This window comes from Strix uralensis, chromosome 2, assembly GCF_047716275.1.
Source record: "Strix uralensis isolate ZFMK-TIS-50842 chromosome 2, bStrUra1, whole genome shotgun sequence".
Classification (NCBI taxonomy): Eukaryota; Metazoa; Chordata; class Aves; order Strigiformes; family Strigidae; genus Strix; species Strix uralensis.
Window position 1 is genome coordinate 77,540,023 of NC_133973.1, and position 21,807 is coordinate 77,561,829.

Consider the following 21,807-nt stretch of genomic DNA (forward strand, 5'->3'; position numbering starts at 1 on the left):
ACTGCAGCTTGTTTGCCTGATGTGATTTGTTTGTGGTTTTGGTGGATTTTTGGGTAGACAGTTTCTTTTAGCCAGGATCTTTGGCTTTTTTTTTTAAGTATAAGCATTTAACACACTATGTGGGCTGTAATTATGTCTTACTGAAATTCTACAATTCTGTTACTTTTTTCCAATATACAGTTTTTTGTGTTACCATCTTTGATAGGATATCATTTATATTTGCAAGGAACTAATCTGTTGTTCTCATTCTGTCCTGCTGTTTTAAAACACAACTGTGGGGACAAATCCACTGCATAGGCTTTGGAGACAGCAAGAGCTGACAACTGTTTAGGTATGTTCTGAAGGGAATTGTGGGTTATTAACTTTGTTGAATTTTAATGCAGCTTCTCTGGGAACTCATAAGGTGATTTAAAACTGCTGTAGTATTCATTTTGCCTTCCTTTGTCTTCAACTTTGACAGTGATTTGGTTGCATGTATTTGCCATCTGCACTGGCGATCTCTGAGTGATGTAAAATGATGAGTTCACGATTTGCTTCATGTGAATAACATTGGCCTGGATATTAAATAGGTGATCAACTGTTTGCTCATATGCTATGACTTCTTAAAAATATTTTGTTTGGGTTTTGTGTTTCTGTTTTGTTCTGTTCTGTGTAGTCACCTGTCAATCATCTACTAGTTCACTGCTAATTTAATAAAGCATGCAAAGTAGGCTGTAGTGATGAGTTTTGTGAATATTGGAGGTTTGTATTATGGAGGTTTTCCTATAGATTGGAAATGGTTCAGTCTCCTGTGTGAAAGAGATCATTGTTAAGATATGGGGAATTTGTTAGCTATATTGCAATTGGTCAAGAGGTATTTGCTGTTATTAAACCTGTGGGCCCTGATTTTTCAGTGTGCTCTACTGTTCATATCTGAACACACTGGGAGGGAATAGTTGTATGTGGAAAAACTAACAATTTTATTATTTTAGTGGGCAGAGGAGAAACAATAACCTTTTATTTGTAGAATTAGTGCTAAGTTTTGTTTGTCCAAGATGGTGTAATTCAGGGATAAATGATCCCTTTACTGCAGCCTATATGTAATGAGTTTGAGATGCTTGGATATGTTTAGGCCTGGCATTTGCCATTGTAATTTCATTATGAAGTGAAACACTGAGCTGAGCTGCAGTAGTGTGTACATTTGGAGATACGCAAGGAGATCTCAGGCTTAAGTTAATTCTAGCAGTGGATTCTTCTGCGATCTTTTAAGACTAGGTAATTCTTCCCCCTTTGCTTAGCAATTCACAAGCAAGGAAGTCTTAGAGCTTGGTTAGATGAGTATTTGTAGTAGTTTAGTTGGAAGATACCATCCCTGTAGACAAGGCACTTTAACGGAATATATGAGTGTTTGTGATGTATTTCAGTTAAAAATTAAAACGTTCTGCAGGAGCTTAACATAACTTACTTTGCTTCAACTTTCAAAGGAGTAGGTGCCCTCACAGAATCAATTACTGGGTTCCATCTGAAGATGGAGACTTCTTAAACTACTCCAAGCTGTCAGCTGGCTGAGCCCTAAGTTGCTTAATTAGCTTTGAAAAAGGAGATGCCGAATACCCAAATGTCTGAATTGGTAATAATTCTTTGGGATATTGTTAGTTTGAATTTAAAGTAAGACTAAGCTTGGTACTCTAAATGTAGTATTTTCATCGTATCCTTATTTTCTAAGGAATTTGGTTTCATTAACTTGTGGATTTAGGATACTGCAAAAAATGGTCTCTCGAAATAGGATTAGCATTTAGGAAGACAGAGTTGAGGTGTATAATGAATGTGCTGCTTATAAATTTAGGATCTGTCAATTCATAGAATCATAGAATGGTTTGGGTTGGAAGGGACCTTAAAGATCATCTAGTTCCAACCCCCCTGCCATGGGCAGGGACACCTTCCACTAGACCAGGTTGCTCAAAGCCCCGTCCAACCTGGCCTTGAACACTGCCAGGGAGGGGACATCCACAGCTTCACTGGGCAGCCTGTTCCAGCGTCTCACCACCCTCACATTAAAGAATCTCTTCCTTATATCTAATCTAAATCTATGCTCTTTCAGTTTAAAACCATTACCCCTCGTCCTATCACTACACTCCCTGATAAAGAGTCCCTCCCCATCTTTCCTGTAGGCCCCCTTTAAGTATACTGGAAGGCTGCTAGAAGGTCTCCCAGAGCCTTTCCCTTTTCCTGGCTGAATAACCTCAACTCTCTCAGCCTGTCCTCATAAGGGAAATGCTCCAGCCCCCTTATCATCTTCATGTCCCTCCTCTGGACCCGCTCCAACAGGTCCATGTCCTTCTTATGTTGGGGACCCCAGAGCTGGACACAGTACTCCAGGTGGGGTCTCACGAGAGCAGAGTAGAGGAGGAGAATCACCTCCCTCGACATGCTGGCCACACTTCTCTTGATGCAGCCCAGGATATGGTTGACTTTCTGGGCTGCAAGCACACATTGCTGGCTCATATTCAGTTTTCTATCCACCAGTACCCCCAGGATTTTCTCTGCAGGGCTGATCTCAATCCATTCATCCCCCAGACTGTACTGATATTGGGGATTGCCCTGACCCGCGTGCAGGACCTTGCATTTGGCCCTGTTGAACTTCATAAGGTTCACATTTTCCCACCTCTCCAGCCTGTCCAGGTCCCTCTGGATGGCACATCCCTTCCCTCCAGCGTGTCAAGCGCACCACACAGCTTGGTGTCATCGGCAAACTTGCTGAGGGTGCGCTCAATCCCGCTGTCCATGTCGCCAACAAAGATGTTAAACAGCGCCGGTCCCAACACCAAGCCCCGAGGAACACCACTTGTCACTGCTTTCTACTTGGACATCGAGCCATTGACCACAAGTGTTTGAGTGTGACCGTCCAGCCAATTCCTTACCCACTGAGTGATCCATCCATCAAATCCATGTCTCTCCAATTTAGAGACAAGGATGTTGTGAGGGACAGTGTCAAATGCTTTGCACAAGTCCAGTTAGATGATGTCAGTTGCTCTTCCCTTGTTCACCAACAGTGTAACCCCATCGTGGAAGGCCACCAAATTTGTCAGGAGCGATTTGTCCTTAGTGAAGCCGTGTTGGCTGTCACCAATCACCTCCTTATTTTCCGTCTGCCTTAGCATAGTCTCCAGGAGGATCTGCTCCAGGATCTTGCTGGGCACAGAGGTGAGACTGACTGGCCTGTGTTTCCCTAGGTCTTCCTTTTTTCCCTTTTAAAAGATGGGGGGTATATTTGCCCTTTTCCAGTCAGTGGGAACTTCGCTGGACTGCCACGACTTCTCAGATATGATGAACAGTGGCTTAGCCACTTCATCTGCCAGTTCTCTCAGGACCTGCGGATGCATCTCATCAGGTCCCATGGACTTGTGCACCTTCAGGTTCCTTAGATGGTCTCAAACCTGATCTTCTCCTACAGTGGGCGGTTCTTCATTCTCCCAGTCCCTGCCTTTACCTTCTGCGACTTGGGCAGTGTGACTGGAGCCCTTGTTGGTGAAGACTCAGGCAAAAAAGTCATTGAATACCTCAGCCTTCACCATATCCCAGGTGACCAGGTCTCCTGTTTCCTTCTGGAGAGGGAAATTTTTCCCTAGTCTTTGTTTTATCACCAACGTACCTGCAAATGCTTTTCTCGTTGCCCTTGACATCCCTGGCCACATTTAATTCTCTCAGGGCTTTGGCCTTCCTAACCTGATCCCTGGCTGCTCGGACAGTTTCTCTGTATTTCTCCCAGATTATCTGTCCTTGCTTCCACCCTCTGTAGGCTTCCTTTTTGTGTTTGAGGACCTCCTTGTTCATCCATGCAGGCCTCCTGGCAGTCTTACCTGACTTCCTCTTTGTTGGGATGCATCGCTCCTGAGCTTGGAGGAGGTGATCCTTGAATATTAACCAGCTTTCTTGGCCCCTCTTCCCTCCAGGGCTTTATCCCATGCTACTCTGCCCAGCAGATCCCTGAAGATGCCAAAGTCTGCTCTCCTGAAGTCCAGGGTATCGAGCTTTCGGCATGCCTTCCTCACTGCCCGAAGGATCTTGAACTCTACTGTTTCATGGTCACTGCCGCCAAGGCTGCCCTTGAACTTCATGCTTCCCACCAGCCCCCTCTTGTTGGTAAGAACAAGGTCCAGCATAACACTTCTCTTTGTTGACTCCTCTATCACTTGGAGAAGGAAGTTATCACCAGCACATTTCAGGAACCTCCTGGGTTGCTTGTGTCCTGCTGTGTTGTCCCTCCAACAGATATTGGAGTGTTTGAAGATGAAGACCAGGGCTTGTGAATGTGAGGCTGCTCCCATCTGTCTATAGCAGTCCCCATCCACTCTTCGTGGTCAGGTGACCTGTAGTAGACACCCACTATAATGTCACCTGTCTTTGCCCTCCCTTTAATCCTGACCCCTAAGCTCTCAGTCAGCTCCTCGTCCATCCCCAGTCAGGGCTCCCTGCATTCCAGCTGGTCATTGACATAGAGGGTGACACCCACTCTCGTCTCCCCTGCCTGTCCTTCCTAAAGCACCGGTATCCTTCCATTCCAACACTCCAGTCATAGGACCCATCCCACCACGCCTCCATGATGCCAGTAAGATCGTAGCCCTTCAGGTGTGCGCACATCTCTAGCTCCTCTTGTCTACTCCCCGTGCTACATGCATCTGTATAGAGGCATTTAAGTTGGGCCCCTGATGAAGCTGACTTCCTGGCTGGAGTGGCTGGAATTCCTTTGTGCTGCTCTTCAGGTGTTCTGCTGACCCCTGATCCCTCTCCGGGCTCTGGGCATCTAGTGCTGGAACTGGCATCAAACTGGTAGGAGTGGGATGGATTGAGGTTCCCCTCACGCATGCTGTAAAACACTGTATATGCATCCTTGCTGTAGGAATGCTTATACTTCAGTCTAGCACTCTAGTGGAGGAGCCCTTATGGATTGTTTATGGTTTATGTAGGTATTTCATTGAATCCCCTCAACTTTCAGACTTAACGGACTCCTTAAGAAGGACCATCTGAGCAACGCTTTTTGGTTTTGTATAGAAACACTATACTTTTCAGGCTTAAAAAAAAAAGAAGCAAGTACTCTGTTTCTTTGGCATGCTTACAATTTTGTCCATCTGTTAGAGTGGCACAATGCCCACTCACAATATGGTGTACCAGTTTCAACCAGGCACAGGTGCCAACGAAAGATTGGTTTCATTTTCTGACACAAGATTTTTCTGGTGGGAAGCAGCGCCGTATTAGAGGAACGTGCTTTGTTAGACTGATTACTTCTGTTGGCATGTGTGTATCTCATAATAATAATTAGCACTTATGCAGTGCTTTACATTTTCAAATCACTGTTAAAAAAAAAAAGTAGATTGAAGGCATTGCTGAATGACAGTCTTTTGTATCTTTTGCAGTCTAGTTTACTGAGATTTCTGCAGTTGAGGGGGGTGGGAGGTGTTGTGTCTGTTGACCCAGGAACAAGCACAAGAGAAAATGTTTCATAATTGAAATTCTTTCTCTTTGATGAATTCACTGATGAATTTTCATAATATTACTATTCTATATATGAATCACAAAACGGTTGAGGTGGAAGGGACCTCTGGAGGTCACCCGTGCTGACCTGCTTAAGCAGGGTCACTTTGAGCCAGTTGTCCAGGACCATGTCCAGATGACTTTAGAGTATCTCCAAGGATGGAGGCTTCACAACATCTGCGCAACCTGTGCCAGTGCTCTGTCACGCTCACAGTAAAAAAGTGTTTCCTGACGTTCAGACAGCACCTCCTGTGTTTCAGTTCGTGCGTGTTTTCTCTCGTCCTGTCACTGGGCACCACTGAAAAGAGCCTGTCTGTGTCCTCTTTGCACCCTTTCTGCAGGTGTTTATGTACATTGATGAGATCCCCCTTGAGCCTTCTCTTTTCCAGGCTGAACAATCCCAGCTCTCTCAGCCCTTCCTCACAGGGGACATGCTCCAGTCCCTTCATCTTATTGGCCCTTCGTTGGGCTCACTCAAGCATGTCTGTGGCTCTTGTGTACTGGGGAGCCCAGAACTGGACACGGTACTCCAGATGTGGCCTCATCAGTGCAGAGTAAAGGAAAGGCATCTTCTACCTTGACCTGCTGGCAATATTTTGTGTATTGCTGCCCAGAATACCATTAGTCCTCTTTCCTGCAAGGGCACATTGCTGGCTTTTGTTCAACTTGGTGTTCTCCAGGACCCTCAGGAGCTTTTCTGCCAATCTGCTTTCCAGGCGGTCAGACCCAGCATGTACTGGTGCCTGAGCTTGTTCCTCTCCAGGTGCAGGATTTTGCACTTCCCCTTGTTGAACAGCATGAGGTTCCTGCCAGCCCCTTTCTCCAGCCTGTCAAGGTCCCCTCTGGATGGCATCATGACCGTCTGGCATATCAGCCACTCCTCCCAGTTTGGTGTCATCTGCAAACTTGCTGAGGGTGCACTCTGCCCCATCATCCAGATCATTAACGGAGATGTTGAGCAGGATTGGACTGGGGTACACTGATAGTTACTGGCCTCCAATTAGACTTTGTGCCACTGATCACCACCCTCTGGACCAAGCCATTCAGCCAGTTTTCAGTCCACCTCACTGTCTGCACATCCAGCCTGTACATGAACAACTTCTCTATGAGAATCTTATGGGAGACTGTGTAAAAGGCTTTACTAAAGACCAGACCTTTGACACCGTCTTCCGTAAGATCCTCATTATGGGTCCCTCATTATTTCTCTTTTGTTGGGTTCTTTTACCATCTTTGAGAGTCCATGCTTAAGCCTGGCTACACTTGACATGCTGAGACATTCCTGGTGTCTGAGACTTGGGATGTTCATAAGAAGACAGATCTGTTTCTGCACAACTTTGAATGTGTGTCTATGGAATGGCATTTGATTTTTTTTTTTATGTTTTTTTTTTTTTTTTGCTAGACCATTTCTCCAGTTTGTCAATGGAATTCTAACTTGTCCTTAGTATGCTTCCTGGCCATTGCAGCCTGGCAGCACCTCCCTGGACTTAATCAGCATATTCCTTATTCCTTAAAAATTCCAGCTAAATTTTTAAAATTATCAGAGCCAGACAAAGGAAAGACCTAATCCAGAATGTATCTTTACATTTTTCACAATAAGCTCTCTACTACTCCTAGTGTAGTCTTCCAGCTGCTATTTGTACCCATTCTATAACCACTTCATGCAGCCCATATTTTTTCTGACATAGTTCACACTGTCTCCCGTGGTATTCTCATGCCTTTGTGAAGTCAAGGTATAGGATGTGTACAGTTTTACTTTCATTGGGAAGGCCCTTTTTTCTTCTATCCAAGTCAGAAATTATACTTAGTTTGATATAAATGGCTAAAATATGTTTGTGGCAAACAATCACATCCTTTTATATTTCAGAGGGTCACCTAGAAAATACTTTGTCTAAGTGGGTTTTTTTCTGGGTAATTTTGACCAGTCAGCTTAGCTTTGTTTCTTTAGCTTATCCTTTTGTATCCCTCTTCCTCTTTAAAAGTAGGCATGTAGGCATTGTTTTATTTCATTTCAAGCTTCTGGATTCTTATGTTTTTCATGACTTCTCAGAGATAGCAGTTGAGATTGCTCTGGGTTGTGTAGGACCTGTTGGAGTGAATTTAACCAACTGTAATTTAAAACAGATTAAGTTCTCTATAAATTCTGTGTCTTGTAGTTCACTATTTTTCCTTTTGTTTTTGCTCCCTTTCTGCTTGTGTTGTGCTTGCCATCTGATTGCAGCTGACCTCTTTGTGGAAAAAATGAAGCAAAAAGGCATAGAATGCTTCTGTTTTCTTGGCATTGTCCATTTTCCTTCCTACTCAGTATTGGAATAAGTACTTCCTTGCTGCTCTTCTTCTTACTAATATATCTATGGAATTGTGGGGTTTGTTCTTTACATACATTACCTTTTCTCATTTTGTGATGTGACCTTTCTGAATTTGTTTCTGTATGAGTCTGCTGCTGCTACACGTGTCCTTGATAATTTGATCTAGTTCCATTTTTCCTACTACTCTTACGTTTCAAATCATCAAAGCATTTGTGAATTTTCACTTGGTCTCTTACTATATATGCTTCCCACTGTGTTCCATGTTAAAGTAGTTTGTGTACTGAATACTGCTTCTCTGGGAAGTACTTAGTTGTTCTGACTTCTTTCTGCCAGAAATTCATTATGGGAAGAAGTCTCTCAGGAGAAGAAAGTATACTTCAGTAAACTTAGTGAAGTTCATTGGCTTTGTTCACTGTTCTCTCTTTTACACTCACTAAGAATGACTGTCATTTTGTGAACACAGTCAATTAGTTTGCCTTCCATCTTTGCATTCTCTCAGTGAGTTTATTTCTACATTAAAAAAACAAACAAACAAACAAACAAAAAAAACCCACAATCTAAAAAATTCAAAAATTTCAAGAACTGGCTGAAGAGTCTGTTGTATTGCAGTCTGAAGAGTCCAAGGGATATATTTAGGACATTCCTTTTATTCTTAGCAATACTCTTAGAATGAATTTTGAAGTCACTTCCTCCATGAATTGTAATCATGTTCTTCTGTATAACTGATGTGAACTGGATAATCTTCATTGCATTTTTTTTATTGTTGCAATGTTTCTTTACTTTAGTCATTCTGTATTTTGTATTTCCGTGTTTTGTTTCTGGTATTTTTGTGTATGACTTCTTTCATTCAGAAAGCTTTCTTTTAACTTTATAACATCTGCACCTCTGATGTTAAGTCTCACCTCACCTGTGAGGACATAATTTGGAGCAGAGGGAAAAGGAACAACTGCTTACTAGGTATTGCAGTGATGAATCTCAAACATCTTAGCATTCACTCTGAAGCTTTAAATCTTGGGTAAGAAAGGACTGCTAGAAGCAAACTCAAAACATGTTCTTCCACATATTTTTATGAAGTCTTCTGCTCTATGCCACAATAGAAATGTCATAGAATCATAGAATGGTTTGGGTTGGAAGGGACCTTAAAGATCATCTAGTTCCAACCCCCCTGCCATGGGCAGGGACACCTTCCACTAGACCAGGTTGCTCAAAGCCCCGTCCAACCTGGCCTTGAACACTGCCAGGGAGGGGACATCCACAGCTTCACTGGGCAGCCTGTTCCAGTGTCTCACCACCCTCACATTAAAGAATCTCTTCCTAATATCTAATCTAAATCTACACTCTTTAAAACCATTACCCCTCGTCCTATCACTACACTCCCTGATAAAGAGTCCCTCCCCATCTTTCCTGTAGGCCCCCTTTAAGTATACTGGAAGGCTGCTAGAAGGTCTCCCAGAGCCTTTCCCTTTTCCTGGCTGAATAACCTCAACTCTCTCAGCCTGTCCTCATAAGGGAAATGCTCCAGCCCCCTTATCATCTTCATGTCCCTCCTCTGGACCCGCTCCAACAGGTCCATGTCCTTCTTATGTTGAGGACCCCAGAGCTGGACACAGTACTCCAGGTGGGGTCTCACGAGAGCAGAGTAGAGGAGGAGAATCACCTCCCTCGACATGCTGGCCACACTTCTCTTGATGCAGCCCAGGATATGGTTGACTTTCTGGGCTGCAAGCACACATTGCTGGCTCATATTCAGTTTTCTATCCACCAGTACCCCCAGGATTTTCTCTGCAGGGCTGATCTCAATCCATTCATCCCCCAGACTGTACTGATATTGGGGATTGCCCTGACCTGCGTGCAGGACCTTGCATTTGGCCCTGTTGAACTTCATAAGGTTCACATTTTCCCACCTCTCCAGCCTGTCCAGGTCCCTCTGGATGGCACATCCCTTCCCTCCAGCGTGTCAAGCGCACCACACAGCTTGGTGTCATCGGCAAACTTGCTGAGGGTGCGCTCAATCCCGCTGTCCATGTCGCCAACAAAGATGTTAAACAGCGCCGGTCCCAACACCAAGCCCCGAGGAACACCACTTGTCACTGCTTTCTACTTGGACATCGAGCCATTGACCACAAGTGTTTGAGTGTGACCGTCCAGCCAATTCCTTACCCACTGAGTGATCCATCCATCAAATCCATGTCTCTCCAATTTAGAGACAAGGATGTTGTGAGGGACAGTGTCAAATGCTTTGCACAAGTCCAGTTAGATGATGTCAGTTGCTCTTCCCTTGTTCACCAACAGTGTAACCCCATCGTGGAAGGCCACCAAATTTGTCAGGAGCGATTTGTCCTTAGTGAAGCCGTGTTGGCTGTCACCAATCACCTCCTTATTTTCCGTCTGCCTTAGCATAGTTTCCAGGAGGATCTGCTCCAGGATCTTGCTGGGCACAGAGGTGAGACTGACTGGCCTGTGTTTCCCTAGGTCTTCCTTTTTTCCCTTTTAAAAAATGGGAGCTATATTTGCCCTTTTCCAGTCAGTGGGAACTTCGCTGGACTGCCACGACTTCTCAGATATGATGAATAGTGGCTTAGCCACTTCATCTGCCAGTTCTCTCAGGACCTGCGGATGCATCTCATCAGGTCCCATGGACTTGTGCACCTTCAGGTTCCTTAGATGGTCTCAAACCTGATCTTCTCCTACAGTGGGCGGTTCTTCATTCTCCCAGTCCCTGCCTTTACCTTCTGCGACTTGGGCAGTGTGACTGGAGCCCTTGTTGGTGAAGACTCAGGCAAAAAAGTCATTGACTACCTCAGCCTTCACCATATCCCAGGTGACCAGGTCTCCTGTTTCCTTCTGGAGAGGGAAATTTTTCCCTAGTCTTTGTTTTATCACCAACGTACCTGTAAATGCTTTTCTCGTTGCCCTTGACATCCCTGGCCACATTTAATTCTCTCAGGGCTTTGGCCTTCCTAACCTGATCCCTGGCTGCTCGGACAGTTTCTCTGTATTTCTCCCAGATTATCTGTCCTTGCTTCCACCCTCTGTAGGCTTCCTTTTTGTGTTTGAGCTTGTCCAGGACCTCCTTGTTCATCCATGCAGGCCTCCTGGCAGTCTTACCTGACTTCCTCTCTTAGTCTGCTTCACAATGAGAGAGCAGGCCAATGTCAGCAGGTCTTTTTCACACTTGTGGTTATGGTTTGCATTTGACCCAAAAACATCTGAGCTAGTATATCAGTTTCCGTTTATAATCAGTGAAGAGAGTGCTACTTCTTTGAACGGTTGACTACATTTAATTAGTTAACTTAATCCCTAAAGGTATCCCCTTCTCTCAACCAGTTAGAAAGGAAGCCTAGTATACTAGTTTAGGTGTCGGTGCCTACTTCTGGTGAAATTCATCTTAATTCTTCCATTTATCCTTTCCATAGACCATTTTTGCAGTTCTGTTTAAGTACTGAGGGTCAAACCTGCATTAGCAGTAGGGAAGAACTGCTCTAGAGATCAAGGAAAGTAGGAAAAGGATTCAGTTAATGAATGTGGAGTTTAACTTTGTTTTTTCACGTGCCAAGTTAAAGATTGATTCTTGTGATGCCTGTAGAGCCCATGTTGCTTGAATCAAGAAACTGCCTCTGAATGGGCAGAGTGCTTCCCTCTGTTGCGTGCACCTGTGGAGTAGAGGTTGCGACAGATACGTTTTTATGTGAAGTGCCCATGTACTCTGTGTGTGATAGTACCTTGGCTAAGTAGGGCTTATTGTTATAATAATCTCAGAAATGCCTGCTTGTAGTACCCAAAATCAGCTACATGGTGCAGTCTTTAAAGACTCTTTCTTTGAGTAGAAGCTGTAGTTACTCTTGATCTCTTAACCCCAGAGTTCCTCACCCTGCTGTAAAACTGCTTCCTGAGTGCAAGAACTAACTGCTTCTCTGCTCAGATGCTGAAATTTTTGAGCTCCGTGGCATTCCATTGCAGTGCTAATGAAATGACATGAGGTACTTGCTAAATGCAGTAGCCCTGGAGAAGCAGCTCATTGTGCCTTTGTAGATTAGACTACAGTTAAAACAGTTTGCGTGTGTGATACTTCATGTGTAACCGTTAGAAAGAATTTCTTGTTCTTATGGTAGCTTGGAAGAGAGTGGCCAGTAATGATAGAGCTCTAGCTAAAGATGGTAAATGTGTCTTGGAGATTAACCTTTGCAGATCATGAATTGTGGAAACTGTGTGAAGCTTCTGCTATTCTAATTAATCTGGCTAAAACGTCTAGCAAATAGGAAGATTTCTAATGTCTCTGAGACTAGAAAATGACTTCAATAAAGGGACAAATGCCAGCATATTGCAGGAGGTGTCCTATGCTTTTTAAGTCTGTGTATGCAGATCTTGACTGATAGAAAAGATTGTGAGATTAAATGCTGTATATTTTTAAAATTCTAATTTTAATTTAGATTTCTAACTTTACCTTTAAATGTATAAACCTAATGTGATGGCATGCTTTATCTTGACAGATAAGGAAGGACATAATTTTTCTATATTCTGGGTGCTGGTGAGTGTTATCCTAGGTGCAGTGGCCATGCTGTGCAAAGAACAAGGAATTACAATACTGGTAAGAATCCTCTTATTGACTGAATTTTGACCTCAGCATCTGTCAGGTGCAGTTATAAAGCCTACAGAGATGAATCTTCTCCACAGCTAATTGCATGCACACCTTTTTTTTCTGTTCAGAAAAATAGCTAATGTTGACAAAAAGTAGTATTCTAGTAAATCTGTCTTGATTGTATCCCTGCCAATCTGTTGGAATTCTTCATTTTATCTTTTGTAAGCAGGTTGCATATATCTGTTCATTTTTTGCAAAATTTAAAAGATTTACAGTGTTAGTTTCAATGCATATCACATTCATTGGCCTTGTTTTTTGAATGTAATTGTTGAGATAGCAGGACTACAAACCTCTTGTTGAAGGCTTATGAACAAAGCTATAACTGGGGGAGAGCATTTTTAGAAGCTCCATCCTCTTGCTTTTGTGAACAGTTAGAAGTAGGGTCATTGTTTATGCATTTCTAATACTGAATCTCTTCCTCCTGTCCTTTATTTAAGGATCTGCCAATGCAAACAGATATAGTTACTGTTCATGTTCACTGTGCTGTTGCTTTTTATTACTTCAGTGAAGGCATTCTGTTTTGGGTGACCAAATCAGCCACCTGAAATGCTACATCTGTGATTCTTACCTTTTATATAGCCATATATCTTTGCAAAGAAATTTGATTTATAGCTTTAACTGACACGGATAAAGCAACAGAATCAGAAGAATTCTTTGCAGCAAGGACTCTCTTGTCCTTGCTAGGAAAAAACAGAGAAGAAATTACAGAAAACTTCTTGCTTTAAGACATTATTTTTGGATAGATGTTTGTAGAGTGATGTATTTTTCAAAGGTGTTTGTAAGGAAAACATAAGGAATTCTCTTAAAACGTGGTGTGATCATTTCCTTCAGTGGTATGAAGTAATTATGTGAGCTTGCAGGTGCAGAATTGTTACTGGATCTGGGTTTTGTATTTGTTTGCTGTTGCATTGCTTGGACGATTATGTTTATTGTTGTGCTGAGGAGCATGGGTCAGAGGGATGAAGGGATAAATCAGACATTTAAAGATTACTTGTAGGCTGAATGTATCTTTTGGCAGGATTCTTGCTTTCCTATTTCCATGCAAGTGAGCCAAAAGACTTTTAACTGCCAGGCGGCCTTTCTACATGGAACCACACCACTCTCTAACCTATCTTCTGTCTTCTCCCTTTGACTGTTAGAAAGAGACTTGTGGCCTCCCAGTGTACTAACTCTTTGCCTCACATGGAACTATTTTTACTGTCTTTTTTCCATTTAGTCTTTAGAACACTGAGGTAATTTCCAAAGTTATTACAATATAGGCTAAATATTCAAGGATTGTCATGGTTGGTGATTGCTGAAACATTGAAGGGAAAATGTTAAAGTTGGATTTTGCTGGTCACCTCAACAGAATTATCTCTGGGTACATTTTGGTTGCTTGCTTGGGGGTAGTATGTGCAAGTGTAGTCCTGCAAAGCACTGAATATGCTTAGTTTTATGTGTAGTGGCTGATGTCACATAGAACTATGCTTTTTTTTTCCAGCAACTTTCACTGTGTATATTGGTGTAATTTCAAGAAAAGCAAGCCTGATACCTCTGTTACATCTTTCTGAGCCTTTGTTTGTTTGTTGTGACAATTTATGTACCCTTTAAAAATAGTATTTCTGAAATGTGACAGTCAAAAGATACCATGCTGCACAGCAAAAAATAAGTAGAAGGCTTAAAGAAACTTACCTTTTGACCACAGCATTTACACTGTAGAACATTTGGGAAAGAAGACAGAGCGCAGAATACTGTTGCGACCATGCATATGGGGTCTAGCTTGCTGGTACATGATACTCCCCAAAGGGCTATTCCATGTAGCAGGAAAATCCCCATTACAGTGACAGTATATTCTACTCATCTGAGCTCTGGTTCTCATTTTACCATTCTGCCATCATTACTACCAACATATCTCTCTACTTGTTTGGAATCAGAATTAAGATGTGCAATAACTCATGGTAAAAGTGGAATTTAAGATGTATGTAAATAAAAACATATTTGTGGTTAGCTGCTCCATCTTATGCTCTTATTTTTCTCTTGGTTGCTTAGGGTTTGAATGCAGTGTTTGATGCACTGGTGATTAACAAGCTAAATGTTTTGGAGCTTATTCAAAAGTTACTACATAAGGACAAGTCACTGGAGGTGAGTCCTCAGAGGTTTTGTTATTCTGGCCATTCAGTCAGTCATATACTAAAAGACAAAGGTACAACTTGTGACAGTTTTGTTGTTGAGAATTAAAAAAAAACCATAGAGGTATTTTCAGTCAGCCTAGTAAATCAATGTGCTATGACATCTTTGCAGCAACATGAGTAGTAATGGGATAGCATTAGAATTGCACTGGGTAGTGAAATCCATTCCACGCTTCTCTCAACAGTATGTTAAAAATATGGTGTGCAAGAGCTGACTGCTTGATGCAACAAGTTCTTCAGGGTCAGTAGATAGACATCTGAAATGGTTGTTTAACACAGTTTGGTCAGAGTAAAGAGAGAGAGATTTATTCAGCTTCTCAAATAAGATAGACATTTGAAAAAGTACATTAAAAAAAAATTACACCTGCTTTGCTAATCCCACTAAAGTATTACGCTGTTTTTTTCAGAATACAAATTACCAAACAGGAGACAGTTCCTAGTAGCTTGGGAGTTTAAAAGAAAAAATATGTAAGCACTGATAGTCACTAAGGATAGAATTCCTGACTTTTGTTGATATCACTTTACCTAGTATTGGCTCAAGTGGAATCTGGCACCTAGTATTTGCACTGTCATACAAATCACAGAAACAAACAGCCTCAGGTGAATGATTGATAGCAGCCAAATAGACCAACACCCTACTGGAACATCACTACTGTTCAACAATTAAATCATTTGCCTCTCCCATCCAAGGTTCAGCAAGGCAAAGGAATATTCATTGTACTTTGCATCAATCAGTGGTTTCACTGCAGAGAAGTCTTGCTCATGTTTCTGAGTAGCACAAGTCCTTGGGGCTTTTAAATTCCTTTGTAAAGAGTGAAGTGAGGAATTGCAGGAGGAAATCAGTGAAAGTGGAATCTCTAGAACTGAAACAGTAGATTTGACCAAGAACAGCTAAGTGAGGGGTGCAGGAGTATTTCAGGCAACAAATAGGAATGCTGGAGAATTTTGCTGTATAATGAGAGTAACGTCAACTAGCATATGACAAGGAAAGAGTCAGGAGCTGAGGGGACTAAAGCAGAGCCAGTTCAGAATTAAAGTGACAGAAATAAAAGGTAATAAGGAGGACCCCGGGAATAAGTGGCCAGTCAGCTGCACATCAGTGCCTGGTAAAATCATGGAACAAATCCTCTTGGAAGTTATGTCAAAATGTATGAAAGACAGGGAGGAGATTAGGGACAGCCAGCATTGCTTCACCAAGGGGAGATCATGCCTTTGATATGATCCCCCACAGCATTTTTGCCACTAAAATGGAGAGATATGGGTTTGACTGATGGACTGTTAGATGGATAATGAATTGGCTGGATGTCTGCATCCAAAGAATTACAGTCAATGGCTCAATGTCCAAGTGGAAACTGTAATGAGTGGTGTCCTCAAGGGTCCATACTCGGACCAATACTATTTAAAGTCTTCATCAGTGACAGAGATAGTGGGATTGATTGCACTCTCAGCAAGTTTGCCAACAACACCAAGCTGTGTGGTGCAGTTGAGGGAAGGGATGCCATCCAGAGGGACCCTGACAGGCTTGAGAAGTGGGACAATGTGAACCTTATGAAGTTCAACAAGGCCAAGCGCAAGGTCCTGCACCTGGGTCAGGGCAATCCCCAATATCAGTACAGTCTGGGGGATGAATGGATTGAGATCAGCCCTGCAGAGAACTTGGGGATAGGGGGGGATGAAAAATTGGGTATGAGCCTGCAGTGTGAGCTTGCATCCCAGAAAGCCAACCATATCCTGGGCTGCATAAAAAGAAGCATGGCCAGCAGGTCGAAGGAGGTGATTTCTTCCCCTCCACTCTGCTCTTGTGAGACCCCACCTGGAGTACTGTGTTCAGCTCTGGGGTGGATGGAAGACATGGATGGACCTGTTAGAGCGGGTCCAGAGGAGGGCGACAAAAATGGTCAGGGGGCTGGAGCACCTCCCTTGTGAGGACAGGCTGAGAGAGTTGGGATTGTTCAGCCTGGAGAAGAGAAGGCTCCAGGAGACCTTATTGCAGCCTTTCAGTATATAAAAGGGACTTATAAGAAAGATGGAGAGAGACTTTTTACCAGGGCCTGAAGGGATAGGACAAGGGGCAATGGTTTTAAACTGAAAGAGAGTAGATTTAGATTGAATAAAATAGAATACAACCTTTTCAGTTGGAAGGGACCTACAGCGATCATCTAGTCCAACTGCCTGACTACTTCAGGGCTGAGTAAAAGTTAAAGCATGTTGTTGAGGGCATTGTCCAAATGCCTCTTAAACATTGACAGGCTTGGGGCATTGACCACCTCTCTAGGAAGCCTGTTCCAGTGTTTGACCAGTAATAAATTCTTTATAATGAGGGTGGTGAGACACTGGAACAAGTTGCCCAGAGAAGCTGTGGCTGCCCCCTCCCTGGCAGTGTTCAAGGCCAGGTTGGACGGGGCTTTGAGCAACCTGGTCTAGTGGAAGGTGTCCCTGCCCATGGCAGGGGGGTTGGAACTAGATGATGTTTAGAGGTCCCTTCCAACCCAAACCATTCTGTGACTTTGTGGAATGTGTCAGAGTTAAATCTTTTTGGAGTATTGCTCTTTTAAGCATGAAAAGCTCAAAGCATCATGCTTCCATTTTGTGACTTTTAAACAGCTGTGGTTGTAGAAAACATCAAATGTGCCTTCTTCTTCTTCTTTTAATAGAAGTAATTCATTTTAGCTCCTGCCACCTACATTTCCATGAAAAGAGCAGAACAGGTTTTTGTACCTAAGATTTGTTTTGTTTTGTTGAAAGACAGATCTTAAATTTTCCTACTTGCAGATTTTTTTTCTTCTTGATTGAGACAGGTTTCAATTTCATGCCAGATTTCAGTTAACTCTAAATCAAAGATGATACGATAACACTTATTCCACTTTTAAAATTCTACCTACTAAGAGATTTTGTGGTGATTTGTGAAATCCAGCCTTTAAGAACCTGCATGTACTGTTAAAAGAAATGAAGCCTGGGATAAGGTTTTGTGTAGTTATTCTGTCATAAGGCAGTTACAAATTGTCATTATATTGTCTTCCTTCATAGCACAATTCTCTTCCAAAAGCAGTTTTTAGGAATGGTTTTCCTATAATCCTAATTGTAGTGACTTTGGTTACCGAGATGTGTAAGGTAGAAGTAACTATTTGAGCACAAAGGCTAACTTATGTAAAATCAACATTACAAACTTCTTTATCCTTAGGCATTCAGTTAAATATTTTATGATGACTCCATTGTCAACTACAAATATTAAAAACCCATCTGAATATTGCTTTTAAACTTGACTCATCATTTTAGAGAATAAGTATCTTCAGCCAGGGTGCTGTTGGATCTCTGTCTTTGTACAGTAAGCCTACTTTTTTTTTAAGTCTTCAGAAATAACTAATATTGATCTCCTAAATAATTATGATGGTGCTTTCTAATCAGGATATTGCAATAATAGGTAATAATAATCAGTGTGCTAGTTCCCACAGAGGACATAGAACTGATCATGTATAACTATCAGTAGGTTTTTAAAGGTAATAGAAGCAGAGCAGACTAAGGGAGGAAGGTGGGAAAAAAGGAAAGCTAATACTGGAGATCACATGACCATATTTTTTAGGATCCAGTCAACTCTTCCATGTAAAAATCCATAGTTACCATTTGATAACTGGATACGGAAGCTTGGATTTACATCTCAAAACTGTGACAGGGATATCATTACAGTTACTGATGATTCTGTTTCCAGTCTCTACTGGTGAAGCTTGAAGAACCTCTACAGTATGCAGTGGTTTTCTTTTCATTTATGAAACTGATGTGTGCTTGGTGAATATGTGTTATCTTCATGGAGGAAAAAATGGAAAAGTCTGTCAAATTTAGCTTCTGTGATGTCACTTCTCTATGCTTTGTGTGAATTGCCTTCTTTAGACCCTAAAGTGTATATTGTAAAGTACGTGATGTAAATCAACTGAGTTAATGTAGATAAAACACAATTTTTTGTATATCTTGGGTAATTTGAGCCTGACCAAAGTCATTTAGTGCCTGTCTGTCATTAGCTTTTTAATCACATTAGCGATTGTGGAAATTTTAATTCAGTTTCTAATTCCTCCCAGTTTCTAACTATGCAGTTTGCTTGTTGTATGCATGTAATTCTACCTCTAGAGAGACCTAAGTGGACAAAAACTTTCCATGATAAGCAGTCAACTGGATATAGCTATTTAAAACAAAGTTCACAAAGTAACCATCCTCCATTTTAAAAAGAAAATATAGATCAATTTAATATGCCATATACTAAAGGCTGTATTCTGCTCAAATTCCCTATCACAGATTGCTGTGTAAAATTACATCAGCTATAGAATTACTGAGGATTTGTAGATGAGAGACTTCTTGAATAAAAAGGTTTTCTGATTGAGAAGGAAATGAAAATGTTTGCAAAAAATATTTTGCAATTAGTCAATGAAACCATAGTAATATTTGAGAGCTTTCTAGTAACTGCAAAAATAATAAAAATGTCAACTCTAATAGCAAAAATGCACAGGAATAGCCTCTTCTTTCTGAGACAGTGGTGAAAAGGATGTGAATGTAGTGGAGAAGAGAACAAAATAATGGTTTTTATATGAGGGGTTTTTTCTTTCTTTCCTGTAGAATGCTGGGCTGTTAAGAAAGGGGCTGCTTTTCAGGATAACTCTTCTGATGTCTGGAGGGGCCAGTATACTTTATATACGCTGGAGGATTATGGGCACAGGGCCACCGGCTTTCACTGAAGTAGACAACCCAGCCTCGTTTGCAGACAGTCTGTTTGTGAGAGTAAGTTATGAAGCTGCTTTTTTCTGGCCAGCTCAGAACATTTGTCTGTGTCAACATATCGGATTTTCTTTTCTGTGCTTCAAAGAAACAATAAAGTGGGCAGTCTTTACATTTCAAGATATGTGATGCTGTGATGATTTTCTGCAATTTTTTAAAATAGTATACCTTGTATATTCTTTGTATTCAATTTAGCATGTACTGCACACATTGAAGAACATTTCCATTTGCTCACTATTTTTCCCATGCGTGCAAGAATTTAGCTTTTGCTGGGTTTTATCCCTTTTCCACATACTGTGCTTGACTTTTCGTCCTTTCTTTCACAATTGAAGAAAATAGCATCAAGTTCTGGTCTGGTGCACTTGGAGTATGTCTTGGCTTTATAGCTCTGACTGCATTAAGGCTCTTTCTGGAGATGGAGAATGAAGGGTGATGACAGTGGGTGCTGTCTTAACATTTTCTCCCATTGTAGGACTTTTTTTTTTTCACATGTGGATATTGGTTGGACAGCGCAGAATTATATTTCCCTGCTCTGAATAGGAGAGCCACCTAGCTATGTTTAAAAAAAAAAATTAAAATTATTTTCACAGCTGTAAAATAAATGGATACGTAACTAGTTGTAGTCTTAACAGTATTTCAGGCCTCTTTATTTTATGAGATACATTTTGTGATAAGGGAAATGACAGCAGAGAGAAGAACTAAAGTTGCTCCCCCCCCTTAAGTTTAGTATCAAATAAATGTTTGTTTTCTTTTTGACTGACAGGCTATAAACTATAATTACTACTATTCATTGAACGCATGGCTGCTGTTGTGTCCCTGGTGGCTGTGTTTTGATTGGTCAATGGGCTGCATACCCCTCATTAAATCCGTCAGCGACTGGAGGATAATTGCACTAGCAGCACTTTGGTTCTGCCTAATTGGTCTGATATGCCAAGCTCTGTGCTCAGAAGACAGCCATAAGAGAAGGTAAGAGACAGTGATGAATTTTAAATGCCTGGCCAACTTGAGTACAGTATTATTTGGTTAAATCCACTACTGATAATTTTAACAATTCAGTGCAACCAGTGTCTAGCAAATGCAGTTCAAATAAATATTTATAGCTGTCATGACAGTTTTATCACAATTTGGGCCCATCACTGTACATTGACTAGTGGGAAACAGAGTTGGAGGAGGAGGTATGGATGGCTGCTTTATTTTTCTCCTGAAATGGCATTTTGAGATCCTTAACGCTGTAGGTGGTAAAAAGTAATTATGTGCTTAGAACAGAGTAGGAAATGATGTATGTTGTTGTCCCTCCTTCTTACAAGTCATCATCTCCTTTAATCTTCTCCTAATAATTAAAGAGAGAGGAGATGTCCCTTAAAAGGAGGTAGAAATGCTGGCTATGGCCATACAATTAAAAAGTAAAATGCTGACCCATAGTATCTACTGAGGGAACAACTTGTACTTTACCCAAAGGAACTAAAAAATTTATTGTAAACTATTCTCTCACTAAGGGCTTCTGTTTAACTTTTCAGGTTCTGTTCCCTTGAATTTTATGTATAATTAATTTTTCAGTTCTTTAAAATTTTTCAACAGCTCAATCAGAGCAAGGTCATTCTTTTGTTCAGAGTGCTGAATATTTTCTGTTTCTTTTCTGTGGTATTCTGTAATTTCATCTCTTCCCCCCCATCCCCTCAAATGTTGACATCCCACCTGCCTTTCTTTCTGCTGTTCCCATACTCATTTGCACAAATAAAATCATTTTGGAGAGCGGTGGAATTCTTGCTACAAGTCACATCATACCTTCTAGTAAAAACACACTCACCAAGCCTATATTGCTGAACAGATTTTTAGTAAAAAGTAAAGACAAAAACTATAGTGAAGGCCTAGGACTCTTGGGAATGATAAAAGAGTAAGAGGACACATCTACGTTACAGTATAGAGATTTATTTGTAATAAATGAGAGTAGAAAACTACCATGCCTGTGGCCTTTATAACAAACACCTGACACAGACTTGGGTTTCTTATTCCCTTATGTCAGCTCTGTAAAAGTAAGGTACCTAAGCTCTGTATAGTCCCTAAAGAGTTACCTGCTGAGGATTACTCATCCTCACATAGGTACCTAAAATAAGGAACACAAACTCTCCTCAAGAAGTGCCTCTCTCTGCTGACTGTAGAAAGAGCATACATTACTAACTTTCAAGTGGTTAACCAGAATGGATTCTACTATTGATGTATTTGTTAGGAAAGGAAACACTCTCACAGTAGGATATGTACCTAAGTTTCTTCTTGAACAGTGACCTGTATTTTTCCCCTGTTAGTCTTACTAGTTCCAAAAATAGGCAGATAGCTTTTACCATTACTTCTCCTGCCTGTGTATTTTAAATAGGAACTATGTAATTAATGGGTAATAGGGCTATTTTCTGGCCTGGAAGCAGGA

The 21,807-nt window shown here is 41.5% G+C and overlaps 1 protein-coding gene across 8 annotated transcripts in view; it reads left to right on the top strand.

Moving 5' to 3' along the window:
* The window catches only part of TMTC4 (transmembrane O-mannosyltransferase targeting cadherins 4), a 71,945-nt gene that overhangs the window by 20,758 nt on the left and 29,380 nt on the right, over positions 1-21,807 (top strand). For all 8 annotated transcript variants that reach the window (XR_012627597.1, XR_012627598.1, XM_074859344.1 and 5 more), the window contains 4 exons: positions 12,308-12,405; positions 14,485-14,577; positions 19,227-19,388; positions 20,149-20,351. Coding sequence is in view for 6 of the 8 variants with exons in the window: in XM_074859344.1 (XP_074715445.1) it covers positions 12,308-12,405; positions 14,485-14,577; positions 19,227-19,388; positions 20,149-20,351 (556 nt within the window). In the remaining 2 variants the exon portion in view is untranslated. The remainder of the gene's footprint in view (positions 1-12,307; positions 12,406-14,484; positions 14,578-19,226; positions 19,389-20,148; positions 20,352-21,807) is intronic.